Here is a 19052-nt window from a genome sequence, read left to right as displayed (position 1 = left end):
AAAACAACAGCAATTCAGTAATAGGTTACTTTCATTATGAAAGGATTAGAATCATAACTTCATTAGGCAAGAGAAAATTATTTTGATCTTAACAAATAAAACAAAAGAAAGGGTTTCTCAAAGTCTAAATTAAGTTCATGGAAAGATATTGCATTCATCGTGCCCATAGTTGGTTTGCTTTGTACTGTGAGCTTCCTTTGTGAGGCTGTTCAGTGTTTCTAGTTGTGTGAAGGCACTGTGTTGAGATGCACAGAAAAAATACTTCAGCTTTAGGTGTGCCAGCGACTTCAGAGTGCATTTTTTTATTAATTTATTGTGCTTCTTTTTTTTAATCTGAAGTTTGGAAGAGTATCTGCCAGCCTAGCTTTTTGTAGAGATGAGGTGGCTGTTGAAAGAAGTGTATTCAAGGCCATCTGACTGTGATGTGAGTTACTTGGGTTCTCAAGCTGCCTCATTTCTCCTTCATACTAAGTGGAGCTAGGCTTGTAAATGAAACTGTAAATATTAACATCTGAAAACATGTGATTCCCAATTGTGTCACAAGCTGTGATGCAGGCAGTAGTGGGTACATTCGTAGTGCAGTTTTGTTACAAATATTGCATGATCATTGTAACTGGTATGCTTATCTTAGTCTTCTAAGCCCCTGTTGGATAGAGAGGAGTTGGGGAATATGTACATATGAGTTTTATGTCCACTGCTACTTCAGAAGATTTTCAGAGAAGCAATTTACATTATAAACTATTTCATCTTCAAAAGCTCCTGTTATTTTTTCCCCCTGCAATATATATTTTCATCAATAGTGACTTAGTTTTGCAGTTTGGAGACTGGTCAAAAGTAGAGAGGGAAAGGCAGATCCCGTGCTACCCAGGGGCCATGCTATCTAAGTGCTTTCTGGAGGCAGAAGAGACTTGTTTTCAATTGATGTTCTGTTACTGTAGACATTGTGACTCATCTCTGTTGTCCTCAGCCACATCTTTCCTCTTTGGTTGTTAATCTGAAGACACAGATTCTTTTCTTGGGGATTAAGTTCAGGGCTTCTGCATTACAAGGCCCTCGGTATCACTGCAGTGATCTGGTCAGTAGCATTAACTCTGGAGAAACTGAATGATAATCCTGAAGATGGGGATGGGCACTGGCTGTGGAACCCAAGCTCCTTAAACACAGTCCTTTGGTGCTTGAATTTGAGACAGTATCTTGTCAGTAAGTTTCCTTCTAGTGATGCAGAAGGTTGAGTTATCAAATCTGTTGTCTAGGTCACTTGGATTCTCCAGTACACTTGATAGATCTGGTTTTTTTTTTTTAAAACACAGTGGAGCTTCTTCCTGAGTGGAACTTTTTCCTCCATCTCTGAGGACTTCATTTTGGGTGCTATAAAAAGATATTGACACCTTTCCTGCTTGGTGTATGTCACTGAGCAGAGGACTTGAAACAATTGCAGATAGATTACTTCTGCCATGGATGTTTTGCTGCTTGCTTCACTGAACTATGTTACATATTCTGTTTGAAAGTGGAGATCAGTTTGGTAGATAACTGTCTGAAGTACAATTCTAATGACACTGAATAAATAGAAACAGCTGGAAAAATTTTTTTTTTTTAACTGGAGTATGTTGAAATTGCATTTTGATTTAGCTGCTTAGATTTTTTTTTTTTTTTTTTTTTGGCCGAAGCAGGGTGTAGATTTTGTCACTCCAAAACTAGATTGTCATATTATATTCTGTGTGAAACTCAAGGATAATGTAAAATTTGTTTGGAACCTTGATTTCCTGTCTCTTTCTAAACTGTTTAGAAGTTTAATTGCCTGTAATTGCCTGCAATATTTAATCTGTTGAATTATACAGAATTACTCTAACATGTTGAAATAGGAGTTTCTTGCAAACTCTCACTAATCTCCATAATAATGACTAAGGTTTACATTTCTCAGATCCTGCTGTAGTTTGCTATGCTAAGATATATTTGAACTATGTTGTTTCCCATAGGTACAGTTGTTGGCTTCAGGAACAATGTTGGTGTGGCCTGCAGATAGGGAGTTTAAAACATCTGTGTCTATCAATTGCTATATTAAATAAATAATAATTCTGATAGAATATTGGTTCTTGAGTGAGTCTGTGCAATGGATGTGTATTGACAGTTTGCTTAGTAGTTAGTAAACAAATAAGATTGTAACTTCATCTTTGCTTTTGCTTTAAGTGTGGAAGAGGTTGGAGTTTATTGGGAGTGATTTGCCAATACCTCATGAATACTGAGTGACCTTTTCTTGATTTCATTTTGGAGTAAGCTCTTTATAGTTACATCCTGACAGGCAGTGGTCACAGTGGGTACAATGTGTGACCTAGTACTTTGTGTTTGTCTTCTAGATATTTCCATAGTTCTTAGTATGAGAGGATGTTCTGAAGGTTTGCTTGCTTCCCAGTTTGGAAATGAAATGTGAAACATGGAATTTTTAAGAGGAGCAAATACTATGATGTCTTGCATTTAGTTAAAAAAAAAAGGAATACTATCCGATGCTATACTTCCATTAAATGGGCATGATGTTTCTTCATATCAAATATAAATAATAATTAAAGCAAAAAAAAAGGCTTTTAATTAAAATTTATTTTATCTAGCCCTACTTTTGATCCACTGGAAAAGGCCTTCTACAAATTGAAGCCACTGTATTTTGAAGTGTTTGAAGTATATAAAAAAAAAAGCTAAAACAAAAGCTACATACTAAAATAAAAGCTACAGCTGCAAACTAAGGGAAGTAGTGTGAAAGATCCAGGGGTTTTGTTGTTGTTGATTTTGGTTTTGTTGTTGTTTTATACTGCCCTTCTGTTTTCTGGAAAGTAATTGTGGGCTTTGTGGTTTTAAACAAAATGTAAAAAAGACATCGATGTAAAGAAACTGGGGGCTGGGGGCTGTATACTAGAGTAAGAAGGTAGAAGAGAGGTGCCAGTGGGTACATGTAGTAAAGCCAGGATATTTTGGTGTGGACTGATGTGAAGCATTCTTTCTTGCAACAAACACACCTGGGAAGGTCTCCATGACTTGCAGAATTTGTACAGAGGAATAAGAGAGGGTTAAAACCCACAAAACTGTTCTTAGAAATAGTTTGCCCCACTGGAGGGAGAGAGGTGACCTTTCCTAAGGTCATCCCACTAAAACGTGTTTGTTGCCTGGGGGGGGAGGAAGGGGGAGGGGGCGATCAGGACTTTTCCTCCCTCATTTTACTTTCTTAAGTACAGTCTTTAGTGGTTGTTCTGTAGGCTTTCAGGTATTATAGGCTCTTACTAAAATAAATTCTCTTATGAAATTAATATTACTTGAATCTGATCAGGAATCCAAGAGATGGTGTTGGTGTGAGTTTAATGGAAAGCATGTCTGCTACAGCTAATAATATCAGCCTTTAAAACTGTGTTGCTGAGAATTTGAATGATTAATGAGTGATTTTATGTTTAGGGAGGAGAGTGGATTGTCTAATGTAAATGTGAATACTCAGGTTGTGATAGGGGAGCAGCTTCCTTTCCATGAATGTATATTGCTGCAGATGTTCAAAACTCAGGGAACATAATTTAGCTACAGAAGCAAGACTTTTCTGAAGAAAAAAGGCATCCTGTTGCTTCACCAGCACACTAGGACTTAAAAAACCACCACCATTTAAGGTGAGTTTTGTGCAGTGAGAGCACACCCTGTGGCTTGGCAGTCTAGTCAGAAGGATGTTACCATGCTGACTTTATAACTGGATCTTTGAACAATATTCTCATGGGTGGTAAATGCAAAACAAAGTAATATCAACTGGCACTTAATTCTGTGAGCTCCCTGCTGCTGGGGCTCTGCACTGCAATGGGACTCTTCCTGCCAGGAAGTCAGCGGCAAAGTGTGGAGACCTCTGAAAATAAAGTGTGCTTTAATTTGACACCCTGCTGGTTTACAGCCAGCCTGTTTAATTTGAGACTTTGGAAAGAGGTTTAGTGGAGGGGAGGAGTAAGAGATTATGGAAAGTTCAGTGAGCAGCAACGCTTGTTGCTGACTTTGTGCTGACTGCAAATATAGGAAGGGTTTTTGTTCATGCTAAGAAACTCTGTCTCTCTCTGTAAGCAAAACTGCTTAAGAAACTCATGATTTGGGGAACAGTGCTGTTACTCAAAGGACTTTCAGGTTTTGCTGTTCAGTTTATTGTTTAACCTTAAGTCTTATTTATACTAATCTGTGCCTTTTTACTTACCTCTGCAACTGGGAAAACATCTGTCACACCAGCCCATCAGATGTTAGTGATGCACTAATACTTCACCAAATATTTGAAAATAACTTATTTAAGTGAAAAAACTTTTAATTAAGATTATGCGGCAATCAATATGATGCTAAAGTGTGTGTCTGTTGGATGTTAGATCCTGTTTCTTGAGTAAAATTTGATTCAGAGGAATCATCTGTGTTTTCTAGTGCCCTCTGAATATTTATGAAGACATTTATTGCTATTTAAAACAGATAGGCATTTCTTTTTCTTTTGGGAAAAATTGCTTGGCGAATGCAGGAGAGGATTTGGAGTGAGAGGAGCAGAAAATTACTTATCATGTTTATTGTAGCAGCATATAGGGACAGATTAGAACAGAGGCTGTTGTTGCTGGGTGTCATGGAACAGTGGAATAATGGATATTTAGAATATTGTCTAAATGAAGACAACAGATGCAGGATGATGGAGGGACTGTAGGGTGCAAGTGGAGTGTAGTGGAGGAGACACATGTTAGTTTTTCTGGTTGGTTTGTTTGTTTTGAATACTTTTCCTCAAAATCTTGTACAGAAAGATCTGCATTAGGATAGGGTTATCTAAGGAAATTATAAGGGACAGTTTTGAATACCCTGTCTTTGAGGTTAAGAGGTTTCCATACTTCAGTCTCATTCCCTCAAAGATACCACGATGGCAGGAATCTTGCTTATTGTTTGCATGCATTCATTCTGAGAGTTTAAATTGAAACTAAGCTACATTTGGACAAAACGGCCTTTTCATTCAAAGAAAAAAAACATTCACTATGTATATTTTTGAACTATTTTTATTAGTTAGCTTTGTTTAGTTAAAGCTTATGAGTCTCTGAGCAGGAAGGTTGCTGCTTTTTGGTCGTGGTGATGAATGTTGCTGTCGGAGGGATGAGCCCATCACTGCTTCAGCAACTGTGCAGCAGTCAATGTGCTGTGATTTTCTTGTCCTTACCATGGGTAGTCTGCCTCCAAAGACCATCTTTTGTATGCAGTGGTTTTACAAAAATTCAAATTCCAATCACAACTAACAAAAAAAGCACTGGAATCAAGAGGCATTTGCTTTTTGCTCCTGCTTGTCCATGATTTGTTTTCCTTTCTCCATGAAAATCATGCTGGCACTGCTGCTTGATTATTTTGCTCACTTCCCTTTGTCTGTCTCACGCTGTCCCGTTTCCTCACTTCTGCTTTTCTGACTCATTTCTGTGGACTTAGTTTCTCGATTGCCATTGCTGCAGTATTTACAGAACTGCTTGTTACTTTGATAATGCTGAAGATTTCTATTGCTCTTATTCCTGAGGCTACTGTCTTTCATCTCAGCATTGAAAATAGCTGATGGTTAAAGAACCTGAGAAGAAACCTGCTGCTGCTACATGAACTCAAACCTGACCCCTAATTTCGGTTCAGGAGGAGTCATGGCAACAGCCCAGTAGTTGGAGAGAGAAAGGAAGAAGCTGCCCAGGGATACTGCTTTCTCAGCAGAAACTGTGTACCTGAAATCAGGGATTCACTCATTCCCTTTCCCCCCATTTTGTACAGTTTGTTGTTGTACTGGAACTAGAGTTTAACATAGAATAACATAAATCTAGAGGAACTAGAGTTTAACATAGACTTAACTGTTTCTTAATGTGACATTGGTTCTAGGGGCAAAATTTTATTCATCAAGTGATAAATTAGATAAGTCATATAATAAGTGGTTTTCATATTTTGTTCATTATTTTGAAACTAGGTGCAAAAATGAAGTTTGAATTTTGAGATGCAGTGATAGGTGCTACTGATAGCATCGTGTTTACGCAGACGTTATATCTATCAACTTTCTGACTTGCAGAGTGAAATTGTCTTAATTTTATATATAATTTCAGATTACACGATTTTAAGTTCTCTGTTATTACTGGAAACTTGTTTTAAGGAATGTTTGGTATAACCATAATTTGATAACAGCAACCTGTGGTGAGATTTTCTGGCTGAGTGTAACTGTCAAGGATTGTTTGTGCTGTAAGATTTTTATGTAGTGTATCTTTCATAATACTGCATCTTTTAGGATAGATTTTTGTGGTTTGTAAAGAAGGTGACATTTGTCACTTTGAGAGTAATCTCATAGCACAAAAGGCATTGTCTGACAAGCAGACAGTTTTGGGTTTTTTTTAGTATTTTACTTAACAATTTAGTATGCAAGCTACTCCAGTACAATTTATTTTCAGAATCTATAAAATACTTATTGTGACTGTAACTCAAATGTTTAAGTATTGAAATTAAACTCTCATTACAAGGTGGTTTTAGGCATTTGCCACTAACAACCAGTTAACAATACCAGTTTATAGGAAGCTCTGTTTACATGGAATATTCCAAACAGTTAAACAGCAGGGGAGTCTTCTGCTTTCAGTTAGAGAACTGCTGTTTCTGTATGTCTTATTTACTGCTTCTTTAATTCTTAATGTAGTGTGCTGTGGAACTGAGCATACAAAAGTCAGCAAAGAGTTCTGTTTTCTGTGTCTGAGGTTATTACTTGCTGTACAATAATAAAGGCACTATTTTATTGGGCTAGTTGTAATTAACTTCAGCACTAGGCATTGATATAAATCATTCCTAATCTGTTTTCTTTACATGTTAATTCTTTTAAACTGGTTCAACATAGCTTCTTTTTGCCATCCTTTTACATACAGATCAGGGCTGTAATTGCTTTTTTGAATTAGGCTGTCGGAAGCTAATGTGCATGTTGATCCAAGAATTGATGAAGGAACACTAATGAATTTCATATAACACTTTTAAAAGATTGGTAATAAATACTGTGTAATATGTGTTCTATAACAGTGGTCTGCTAGAATGTTAAAATTCAGTACAGTGTTGTGCTGTTCAGCTGGAAAAATATTTTTGTAAAATAAACTTTGATTCCATTCCATAGTTAAAATAGTAAATGATGTTGTAGTTATGAATAAAAAACCACGTTCCATCACTTCCCCGGAGTATATTCTATGAAAGTAGTGATCATCACTATTATATTTGTTTCTGTGTGTCATCAGGGGGAAAATGCTTAAGCACTTGCTTTTGTTTTGGTTTTTTTATGTCTGTTCAGTCTTGGTATTTGCTACCAACTGGGCCATGTGGTATTTTGACTGATTTATCAACACACTGGTGTATTGTAGCATTGTCTTTAGTTCCTTAACAGCATAAGTTTGAAACAAGAATGTTCAGTGTTCTTTCAGTGTTCTTTTCAGTAAATTTTGCAACACTGAATATTGTTGTTTTTTGAAACTCTTGTTTTCAGGGGTAGGTAGTGATGTGTGCACAGTCTCAGCCCCTTTGTTCCTTAGTTTGTTATGAGGCTGTTTGGAATGTTTTCCCCCAAGAGCCTGCTTGGTGTTATTCCTCCACATGAGAAACTATCACATCTAGTTGATTTTTTACACATCTTTCTCCTAGAGGATTCATTAAAATTTTTAATACAAAGACCCTAGTTATGTACTGTCACTAGCTGATTTCTGGACAAAAAGCAATGTCCTTTTATTGGAATGCCAGCAGTAAATACTTTTTATTGTAACTGAGTGTGTTTGATAGATTAAAAGTCTTATAAAAATAATTAGCTCTTTTATATAGTTCTAATGGCAGCCTCGCAAGTTTCCCCTGGAGCAGTCTCTAATGAGCAGGCCTTGATTTTTCCAGTTGGGCTTTTAGATTCCCTGAGGACTTGACTTCAGACCTTGAAGGGCAGCAGCTGCCATTTGTCTTAAGACTGGAGTTGCCAAACAGACAGACCATGTACTAATAGGAGACATTTGTACAGCCTGAGTATGTGGAACCCCGATAGAGCCCTAATGATGATCATCTGCTGAGAGCTTGTAGCTGGCCAGGGTTAGAGTAACTTTTATCACCCTTTTTGAAATCAAAACCTCTGTATTGATTAGTGAGATGGCTTGACTTGTTACCTAATGCCATGTTCAAGCTTTCATAGACAAGCCATTGTGTAGTGTGGAATAGTGACCGTGGTTTCAATTTTAATAAATTCAAGCCTGTTTGATAAGTTTTCCCCCTGAAAAGATGCTCTGGATTTTTGGGATGTTATTATGATATTAATCGGTTGTTGCAAGCTGCATATTTGCTCTGTGTCAAGATTCAGCAACACTGATTTTCTTCTGTAGAGAGACAACTGTTGTTGTAATTACCGAATATTTTTTTCTCAATCAGTTTCCTATATTTCTTCCATAATTGATTTATGTTGTTTAAATTTTTATCTGAGGATCCAGGTATGATTTTATATGTACTAAATAGCATCACCTCCAAATGTGTTTTTGTCTTACTGTTCTATTAAAATCTGTCACATCCTTGCTAAGTTTTTCTGGTTTGCACACCACTTAGCATGTGCTTATTTTGATAAGAAATTGCTTCACAGAATTTCTAGATATGATTTCCCATAATTCTATGTGGGTTTCAATTTTTTGCAAAGAAGCTGTGTAGATAAAAATAATTCAGACATGCTCCAGCTCTTTAAAAGTAATTTATATTTGCAGGTATTTTGCTTAACATGCATTCTAACTTTTTAATTATGAAGAACCTGGCTGAGATATAAAATCCTTCTCACTGTATGTTCTTTATTGCTGAGTTCATGCAAGCCTGTAGTGGATGTGGTGCTGAGAGAGTGCTGACACCGAGTGCAAACACTGCTGAAAAGTTCTTGATAGTTTACTTTAGGCACTTAAAGATTAGTATATCTCTCTATGAACAAGTTTTTCATGCAGATTTGACCTTTACTCTAGGATATAATATGTCTCCTAGTCATATGTTAACACATTTTCCCACCCTGTTCCTTAGTGCTCCCTTCACAGTCATCGGTGCCAAAGTCATCCTTCTCCTTTGTTTGATAGCCAAACACAATTATTAAAACTCCACCAGCTCTATGGGAAGGATGGATTAGCAAAGAATGTGCTACTTTCTGCTTGCTTCTTATGAGTGTGTCTTCCAAAGATTAGATAAAATTTTGAATTGTGGCACATGTTAACCTTGTTATAAGGTGGTTTTTTTTTTTAACTTTTTGAGAAAAGTTAATTAAGGAGTATGGATGTGTATGTATACATGAATCAAAACAGTAATGCTGTTTACTGCAAACTGTTAAAAATTGAGCATTTTTCATCTATTGCAAGTGTTTAAATATTCTGTTAAAGACTCATGCTTAATTGTTTAGCCATTCATCAGGCCAGTGGGTGGACTGGTTCTGCAACTGTTCTTCTATATAGCTTTAAGAATATATACTTGGAGTTATATTGAAATATGATTTTATTTCTTTCCTGTAAGTGTACAGATGAGGTGGGATATGTCCATTTGTTGGCCACAGGCAAGCACTTCAAATTGCTAACCAAAAAAAAAAAAATGTTTATCAGAAATTTTCTTGATATTTGTTTTAGTGATCAGAATTTAGGAATGGATACACTGGATTAGATAAAGGCTCAACCTTGCTTCTTGTGTCTCCAACTGAGACACAAAGAGTTGCTGAAGAAGAACAGACTGGTACAAGCATGTGTGATACTCTTTCCACTATCCAGCTTTTTTCAGCTGAGTGAATTTTCTGACTTGGATGTAGTTTCTGTGTATTTAGTTAATTTCAGTGTTTATTATTCAATAGTATAATATCAATGCAATACCAATCCTTGCACATACTACTGCAGTTTCCTCTTGATCCTATTGAACTAATAGCCACAACATCCTTTGGTGGTGCATTCTGCCAGTCTGCAGTGCACTGTGTAAAGAACAAGCTGCATTTCTTCCTTTTGAAGCTTGCTTTGATGAGCTGCTTATTGTAGAAAAGGCTTTTGGACAGGTCAGTTTGGGTAAATAAGAAGCATTAGTAAATAAGAAGTATTAGACCTGAATTAGAGGATATTCAATATTAGTAGGGAGCCAACAACAAATGGAAAAAAAAAGTCTGATAAAGACTTGACACTGGAAAATTCAGGTTGAATGCTTCAAGAACTTCTCCACTAAATCTGATGATGCTGTATGATGACAGAAATGCTTTGTTTTTAAAAAGGGGAATAAGATCAAGTAGTTTAAAAGACACTTCAGTGCATTTGAGGACTGAGATAACTACATGTGCATATGTAGCTGAAATGAAATAACGTGAGACACAGAATTACCAGCAATTGTTTGGCTAGACTGATCTCATTGCTCGTTATGGTCCAATGCCAAATGTGGCATGTGGTCTTTGGCCTGGACTAAGGAAATGTAGTAATTTATGTGAGTTTTATTAGGGCCTTTGGTGCTGTCACACAACTGATCACTAGTTATAATTAATTAAAAAAACCCACTGTAAAATAGTGGTTAAAAAAACCTAACATGATTTAAATGGTACAACAATAGGTCATGATGGAAACCTCGATGGAGATGATTAGTTTCTGAAAGAAGGAATTTAAGACCAGTGCTCTTTATTGTTTTTATATAATGATTTTTTTGCACTCGGTAAAAAATATGTTTGTGAAAACTGTTGATGGTGTGAAATTGGTGCTATAGAGGCCTGGGATATGATTTTGCTCATGGCAGAGTTGTGCTCTAGCTGCAGGAAATGTATTACCCCATACAGAATTACAATCCAGATGAGGTTTGAAGCACCATTTAAGGAAAGAATGTAGTACTTGCATTTTGCCTGCAGTACTTCTAGAAGTGTTTACAGATGCCATTAAGCAAGTAGGTGAAACAATAATGAGCTAGGAAATTTCCACATCAGAGGTAGAATTTGAATAAAATGTGATTTCTTATTTGTCTCCTTGTATGGTTGTTTTTCATTGCAGATATTTGTTACAGTGTTTAGTGCTTCTAGGGATTTTTTGCCTGCTTCATTATTAAGTGCACAGTGACCAAAAGCACTAAAAGTAGCTATGTCTCTCTGTTACTAAACATTTATAGCCATAGGAAATGATGGTCAATTAAGTACAGCTTAGAACAGGTATGAAATTATTGACTTTGTTGATCTTCCCTTACAATCCTTCCTTAGGAAAGTGCTGAAATGTGTTCTGTAGTTATTTAGCTGCATTAGTGGTTGAGTTTGAGGCTTTTAACGTGTTTTTTCCCTAATACCTTTGGGAGATGGATAACTAAGATGTTGATATAATAATGCAATATGCATACTGAGTGTAATTGTTTGAGAGAGAACATATACTGTGGGGAAATATTGAATGGCTCATGAAAGATGATAACTATCAGTCCTCTCTTTCATCTATTAAAATTAGCTTTAGGGTGTGTTCAGCTGTGATTCATGAAATTGTTTAGACTAACACCTTCTTTGGTGATGTCTGATGTAGAGAAAAAGACTGGAAAATATCCTGCTAAATGAACTTTCCTTCCACTTTTGGAAACCTCCATCTTCACCAATTAAATTTTCAAGTTGTAGTGAGCTCTCTTAAGGAGCAGAACAACAGATGGACAGTGTCAGAAATGGGGAAAAAACAATTTTGCTTTTCATGGGGTTTGACACATTTAAGCTAACAGAGAATACTTTCAGTTATCATCACATTAGGCTAAATATTTAGAACTTGATATTTCATTAAAAAGCCCCAAAACTTCACAGGATTCTACTTTGTTTGGAATATTAGCAGCTAAAAGTCATCTTAAGAATGAAAGCTTCCTAAAGGTATTTCAGACAGCTTACAGACAGACTTGAAGCTATGTAATGGTGTCCATGAAAAGACAATAGGGGAGAACTGGAAGAAGGATGGGGGATGAAGCATTAGTAAGATGTGTAGCAATAAGGGCCAATGATGCTATTTAATATAGAATCAAGAAAAACCCACCACACCCCAAAACCCCAAAATCCCCAGACATCATAATATGTCCATGGAATTTAGCTGACACTTAGAATGTTGCTAGCATATTAATGCACACAAACTAACTATAAAAAATAAGGAAATACATTTATAACTCATTATAAATAATAACATCACGAAGTCCAGTTATTATACTCTTAAATCTGGCTATTTGAAAATTGTAACAGACTGTTGCAATTTAAAAATGCTAAAGGAATATGTTGGGCCTGGAAGATGTCGAGCCTGAAGAGATTGGAGTTATAAACTCTCCCCTGTATTTGTAACATGAAAATCTTTCTGCTTTTTGGGAAGGAGGGGCAAAGGGGCATGATTTCAATGGTAAGGAAACAACATTGTCGTACTGGCTTTTGCCTATGTCTTATCAACCCTTTGTGCTACTGACATGGATAATTCTGCATAATTCTGCAAAAAAAAATGTACCCAGGTGGCACTGGGTATTTAATACTCCTACTTAACAAAACTGAAATTTCTTTCACAGATATTTTCAAGTTTTGCACTTTTTGCCTGTTTGGGAACAGCTGAGATTTTTAAAAAGAATAACAGTGATATAAGCAATGACATGAATAATCAGTAGGATTATTATTTCATACAGCAAAGACTGAAAGAAAAGGAAGCTGATGTGGAAGAGCACATGGAACTTAAGAATCTGTATGGTGCAGAATCATTCTGTTGTATTAGGTTTAGAAGAGTTATGGAATTTAAACCAAGCCTTGCATTTGGCTTGTTCTCTCCAAATGCCTCTACAGTTGTCCCAATTTTTAACTCCATCAACATGTTCCTACTGAGTCTAGGATTACAAATCTTAGTATTTCTGTTAACCAATTCTATTTTCTCCTCAGTTTTCAAACGTGAGAAGCAAGCCCTAGTGATCTATTATGTAGTTTGGTTGTTTTCCAATGTCTCCTCTGGGGAGCAGGCAAAACCTGTCTACATGTTTAAGAGGTGTAGAATTTTCCTGTAATTCAGGGTTCAGTTGAATATAAGAAACGTGTGGTGCATTTGTGGCTGCCATTACTGTCACCTCAGCGTGTTAGAAATTCAGAGAGAAAAAAATTAACACATTTTTAACAAACATACTGAGTGTTAATAATGCAATATTTGGATCATAAGCAGATTTTTTTTTTTTTAAGAAATGGCTATGTGATGATGAGGTGAGGATTATTATAAGCATAAATGTTATCTGGACTTTGAGCTGTAGGATAAATTTGTGTCTGATGAACAAGCTTTACATTAGTGTTGAGCAGTTTGTTTCTAGCATTGTCAAGGTTCAATAAGGCAAAAAGCAGCAGGGAACCACATTGAGTTCAGAGTTATGGTATAACACAGCAAAAGAAAATGATGCAGTTGTTTGTGTGTTGCTTTTGTATTTTCTTCTCCCCTGAGTAAATTATACTCCTTCTTCATGCTGGCAATGTTTCCTTCCTGATTAGCACACAATTAATGCTTTGTGTGTTTACTGCTGTTGATGTAAATTGCTAAAATTGAAAAGAAAGGGCATTACTTTGTAGTGGAATTTTTTGGTTTTGTTGGGGTTTTTTGTTTGTTTTTCTTGGTTTTATGTCATGATTTTTTCTCTTGGTTTTGTTTTTGTTTTTTTGCCCAGGAGTGGCAGAACTCTATCCAGAAGAATGCTGGCCTTGCTTTTATTGAGCTTGTCAATGAAGGAAGGTAAGTCACAATACTTAATAGCACCTCTGCCTTAGTCCTCAAGAAGTTGTGTGCCTTGAAACTTATTTAAAAGAATTCTTCTTCTGCCTCTTTTTGTGAAACTTTCTTTGAATTTTGCATGTATCACATTCTTTATTGCTTCAGTTGGGATACTGACTGTGGGATTTTTCAGAATGTGAAGGCTCTTTTGTTTCATTAAGTATTTCACTTATCGGTGTGTCATGGATTTTCTCTCTCCCTGCCCTTGTGCACTGGTTAACATTGAAACTATCATTTGTATTCAGCTAATCTCATGAGGAAAGGAATTGATATTTGGAAGGCGTTATAGCTAGGAAATGTAAGATAAGCCTCTGCCTCAGTTTGCTCATTTATTTCCTAGCTACCCCATAAAATAGAAAGGGAGAGAGTCCCTTTGAGATTAAAAAATAATCTGTTAATATTACCAATTAGTTTAATGTTCCACCTGTAACTATATATGTATATTACTGGGACTTACAGAAAAGGATAGAGCAGGTGATGAAGCCACACGCTTTGACTGTGACTGGTGGCTGGTCAGACCTGTCAATATTTTCTTCATTAGGAATCGATTGTTGAGGCAGACTAAGTGCAACATTTACTTCTTCTAAAGGGTTTTTTAAAAGATGTCTTAATGAGTTAGCTAAGGAGTATTCTAAGAATCACCATTTATCTGAATTTTAATTCTGTTAGTGAGTAACTTGAGCTAGTAAGAATCCCAACAGAAATCTTGTATTATTAGGACAGCTACTGAATTAAAACCAAAATAATTTTCACAGAAATAAAAATACCATATAAATATATTTTTTATCACTTTAGGAATAGAGACTATTTTCTTTTAAAATGTGTAGATGTTGAAAGATAAAGAAAAATAGTGGTATTTGAGTGGTTGCATCTGAGTTTATGGTGAGGGAAACACCATTCTGAGGCACAAAACCCCCCATTTGGCTACTAGTCTTGATCCCAAGGGCCAAGGTAAAGAAACAAGGGTGTTCAGTTACAGTGTTAAGATCTAGCCTGTAGTTGTTTCCTATTATGTGAGGCTGACCTGTCTTGACCTTACTTATAAAGTGCCTGCTATAAATTTGGCCCTTGATTAATGTTTTATTAGCATAGATAACGTAGAGATCCCACACACATGTAAACCCCAGTGTAAGGTTCCTCTGTGTAAGATGGTTATCACAAACAAATGAGTTGCTGAGACTGAGTTGTAAGTAGCAGCTACCTAGTAGTTATTCAGCACGTCCAGGTCAAGCTTTGAGGCAGCATTCTATCAGTGAACTGTTTAGAATTGAATATTTTCTTTAAAAAACCTGCAGTGCCCATCACAAACAGATGGACTCACTCCCCCTCCTCCATAAACAAGGTCCATAACTTACAGTCTGGCTGTAGCAGAGTGGTTTTCTCAGGAACAAATGATCCCTTGAAGGCTGGAAAGGGTGGTTCTAGTTAGCAGAAAATATCTAAGTAATTTTTACTTCATTTCTGACTTACAGCAGTGTTCCTTTTTTTAAAAAGTGGGACCATAACTTTCACTATGGGAAGAGGAGAGGGGGATTAATTTCTTAAAAATGGCTTCTTTTACCTCTGTTTTCCTCATTGGAAAAGTTGTTGATGAATCTGTGGTTGTGGTGCTTTGTAGCTTTTCAGCATTCACTAAAATGAAACTATTATCCCTCATGTGACATGGAAGATATTGCAGAGCTACTTCTCTTTATGGAGGTTACATATTATTTTTCTTGCACATGCACTAACACACCAAAACATTTCAAGAGGTGTATTTTATTGTGTATTTTTATTGTTTTATGTAGATTTGCCATAACATTATAATCTTAAAATCTCCAAAATCTGGTATCTTTGAATGCAAACTTAAAAATAAAATAGCTGAATTATACTGATTTACTTTTAACTGCATAATTCTATAAAAAAAGTTGAATATAAATTTTTTTTTTCTATAAGTACTCATGGAAAAGAGACAAGGAAACTGTACAAAACCCAGAACTGATTACAGGAAGGAAGGATGTCTGTGGGGTACCACTACATGAGGAGTATTAAAATAAAAAAATAAAAAAATTAAGGACTTGAACAACTGTCTAGAATTTGTGGAATCAGTCTGCCACGTTGGTGGAGAAAGTTTTGGTCATCACAACTTTGTAAACCAGGGGTTTATTCCCAGTGTATCTTAGTAATGTTTTTTAAATTAACAATTCTAGAGGACAGAGTTTAAAGTGTGCTCCCCTGTTTTTATTTAACAGACAAATAAGAGCTGAAAAATCTTTCTGAAAGAGAAACAGGTCTAGAAGAAGAGACCTAAATCTCTTCTTATAGTTGATTTCAAATGGCTGGTTTTGTTTTCCTTTTGAGTGAAAAGTATGAATGTACCTCTCCCTCTCCCAGCAGTTGAGAGGTTTGTGTTTAGGCTTGCCATGTTTTGGCTAGGATTCCCTGAGCAGAAATATGTGCAGAAAGTTTGCCTCTGGGACTCATAAGATCTGCAGTGTGTGTACTGCATTCAGAATGTGTTGGTCTGAATTTCATCATGTTCACAAGTAACTAATGTGTTACACATACAGTTGCTCCCAGACTTTTCAGATGTATCAAGTCCACTGCACATATATTGCAGAATTGATTTGTTTATGCCCAGTGAAATTTTGAAACTTGACTTGAAAAAAAAAATCTCTGAACAAGAGACCAGTATATGAAAACATAGAATTGTAAACCTACCTATAAATGAAATATACAACTGAAGTCTTTTGAAGGCCAGGTTACAAGAAAAAAAAAAAAAAAAGAAAACAAACCCAAAAAAAAACCCCCAAACCAACAACTGTGTTAGGAAAACAAGAACTTACAGAAGATCAGTGAAAAGCTGAAGGAACAGACATAGGAAAATAGCCTCTTTCTGTACATAAAAAGAAATATTAGCTACATTGCTCCATTGAACATCAATGTTTTTTTAATAGAAATGACTAAGTATTGCTCCCTGTTACTTTAATGCCCAGGAACACTGTTAATGGTCTTTGAAACCTTGTTAAAAAGGTGCCTATACCCACTGCTTCTCTATATCCTGAGCCATCTGTGAAGCAGAAGTAGAGATTGCAAAACATTTCCCTCAGCCTGCTGAATTTGTGTCAGTCTAGATTTTAGTCTTGATGCTTGTGTTTTATCTTTGGATCCTCCCTTTTGAGAGAACCTGTTTTAGAATCTCAAGCTGAGAACCTACTGATGGAGGGATTTGTACACTGGAAATATTGTTTAGGTGGAATTTGGTTCACTGTCATAGCTCCTTCTGTCCTTTGGAGGCTTACTTCCGAGGTGTCCAGGCAAGATACATTTTTTTTCACCCTGAAACTAATAATGTTTCCTCCTTTTGCAGACAGTCACTTACTTTTGAACTGCAAACACAAATGTCTCTTTTGTTAGGCTCTTAATTCGTCTACTCGATTAGTTAGCAAACAACTCCTTTGCTCTGTGAAGGTTAAAACTCTCTTCTGTGCCTTTGATTCATTAGCACACTTTAGTGTGAAGCATCTCTTATGCTAGACCTTGTTTTCTGTATCAGTCAGGATGCTAACAAACACACTCCAGCCTGAGAGTAGGCATGACAGTTATTATCCCCTTTGGGGTGATAATGGGTTTGGCATGGCAGGGGTTGAGGGATCAGTCTACTAAGCATGCTGCAGCAATTATTCTTTCCTATTTTCAGTTGAAGAGGCTCTTGAAGATGCTTCATTTTCATTTTCTCAAGCATAGTTTTCTTAGTCATCTAAAGAATTAAGTGCTGTGCTCTATACATGTAATTTTCTACCTCTGTAAAGGAATATTCAGACAGCAGTTGCTTTAAAAAGCTGTCACATAATGGTTGAAAGATTACCTCATTAAACTAGCAGAATATATGTATAATTTCCTCTTCTTTGTCTTTGCCCTTTCAAATCCTTAACTAAAACAGAAAAAAACAAAATTAGAGTCAAATGTATTCAGGAGAAGCAAAACTAATGCTGTTCGTTTTTCTGTAGCTTTTAGTCCTTGCTGGATTCTCAGTTGTGCAATAGGGAATGGAATCTAATAAAAATTCTCTTGCCATATCAGTGGATTCTTCTATATTGGATTTTCTATTATCTTCTGTTGAAAGCATTTTTTATTTTAAGGATATTCACAAGGATTTTCATCATCTATTGGATAAAAAAAACTTCTATGAAATTAGTGTTCCTGTGAATCTCTAGCATTATATTAAAAAATCTGTTGAAATCATCCCATGAATTCAGTGTTACTGGGAGAAGGAAGAAGGCATGCAAATTAATATCTAACAGCAAGTAAAAATTCCACCAGTCAACAAAAAAAGACCCAAAGCTCTCCAGAAATAACTAGATTTAGCTGATATTATTCTCCCTGTACACAACATCCAGCAGCTAAATAGTCCAGATAAAATCTGGATTACCATAATCATCAATATTTCTGTAGTATGGGTTTTTTGTTTGTTTCCAGAAGGAACTGTACTAAGAAAACTTCAACATATGTCCTTTGCTGTTCCTTTTCTGATGTTATATATTACTTTTAATAGGGCATAAATGCAAATATTTTTTATTACTGAAATAGTTTGCAGTCAAACTGGTTGGCCAATTATTTGCCCACTTTTCTAATGGAAAATAGGGGACAGATGTAAGCTGCCCCATTGTGTCTTTCACTTGCAGTTAATATCAAGGTATAAGTGTTTGAGAATGTGTTGCCATAGGAGCAACTACTGTGATGGAAAAATAGAAAAACACAGCTATTCATGAAAAAAATGTTTGGTGCCTTTCAGACTTGCACTTTGTCCAAAACTGACCAGAAAAGGCTTAGAAAAAAAAAATAAAATGTAGTCACATCTCACCTAGAATTGATTACTACCAGTCTGCTCCCCTTATTGCAGTCTCCTTGCCCTATGATTCTGGTAACAAACCCTGCACCTTTGTGTTGATTTGTAAGAGAAAGCTTTTTCTTGCTTTTTTTCTTGTTTTTTCTTTAAGCAACCCATTTTGTTTAAGTGGCAGGTTTTGTACAAGAGATTTTTTGTGATTTATTTTCTAAGTTTTCAAGTTACTGTTTTGGTTTCCATAGCAGCAGCAGCTTTTTTAACGTGTGAAGTTGAGCAACAGAAAATCATCAGACTGAACTTTAAGCAACATTTTACATGTGCCGAAAATTAGGAATTGTAGCCTGGATGTGTTTCAGAGATGGTTTTAAGTGACTTGAGGTGGAGTTCTTGATGCCATATTTTTGTGTGGGTGTGCACTAAGGTACAGTGTGACAAGTACAACCGTTTTTAAAACAGTTTTTTATTTCATCTGAGTTTTGTGT

At 36.0% G+C, this 19052-nt stretch overlaps 1 protein-coding gene across 2 annotated transcripts in view; it reads left to right on the top strand.

Annotated features, from left to right (window-relative positions):
- Positions 1-19052, top strand: part of LRBA (LPS responsive beige-like anchor protein) — a 387071-nt gene that overhangs the window by 112978 nt on the left and 255041 nt on the right. For both annotated transcript variants that reach the window (XM_008500801.2, XM_030450868.1), the window contains exon 34: positions 13639-13703. In XM_008500801.2, coding sequence (XP_008499023.2) covers positions 13639-13703 — 65 coding nt within the window. The remainder of the gene's footprint in view (positions 1-13638; positions 13704-19052) is intronic.

This window comes from Calypte anna, chromosome 4B (genome assembly GCF_003957555.1).
Source record: "Calypte anna isolate BGI_N300 chromosome 4B, bCalAnn1_v1.p, whole genome shotgun sequence".
Taxonomy (NCBI): domain Eukaryota; kingdom Metazoa; phylum Chordata; class Aves; order Apodiformes; family Trochilidae; genus Calypte; species Calypte anna.
The sequence above is the reverse complement of the archived record's forward strand: the minus strand, read 5'-3'. Positions and strand labels throughout refer to the sequence as shown.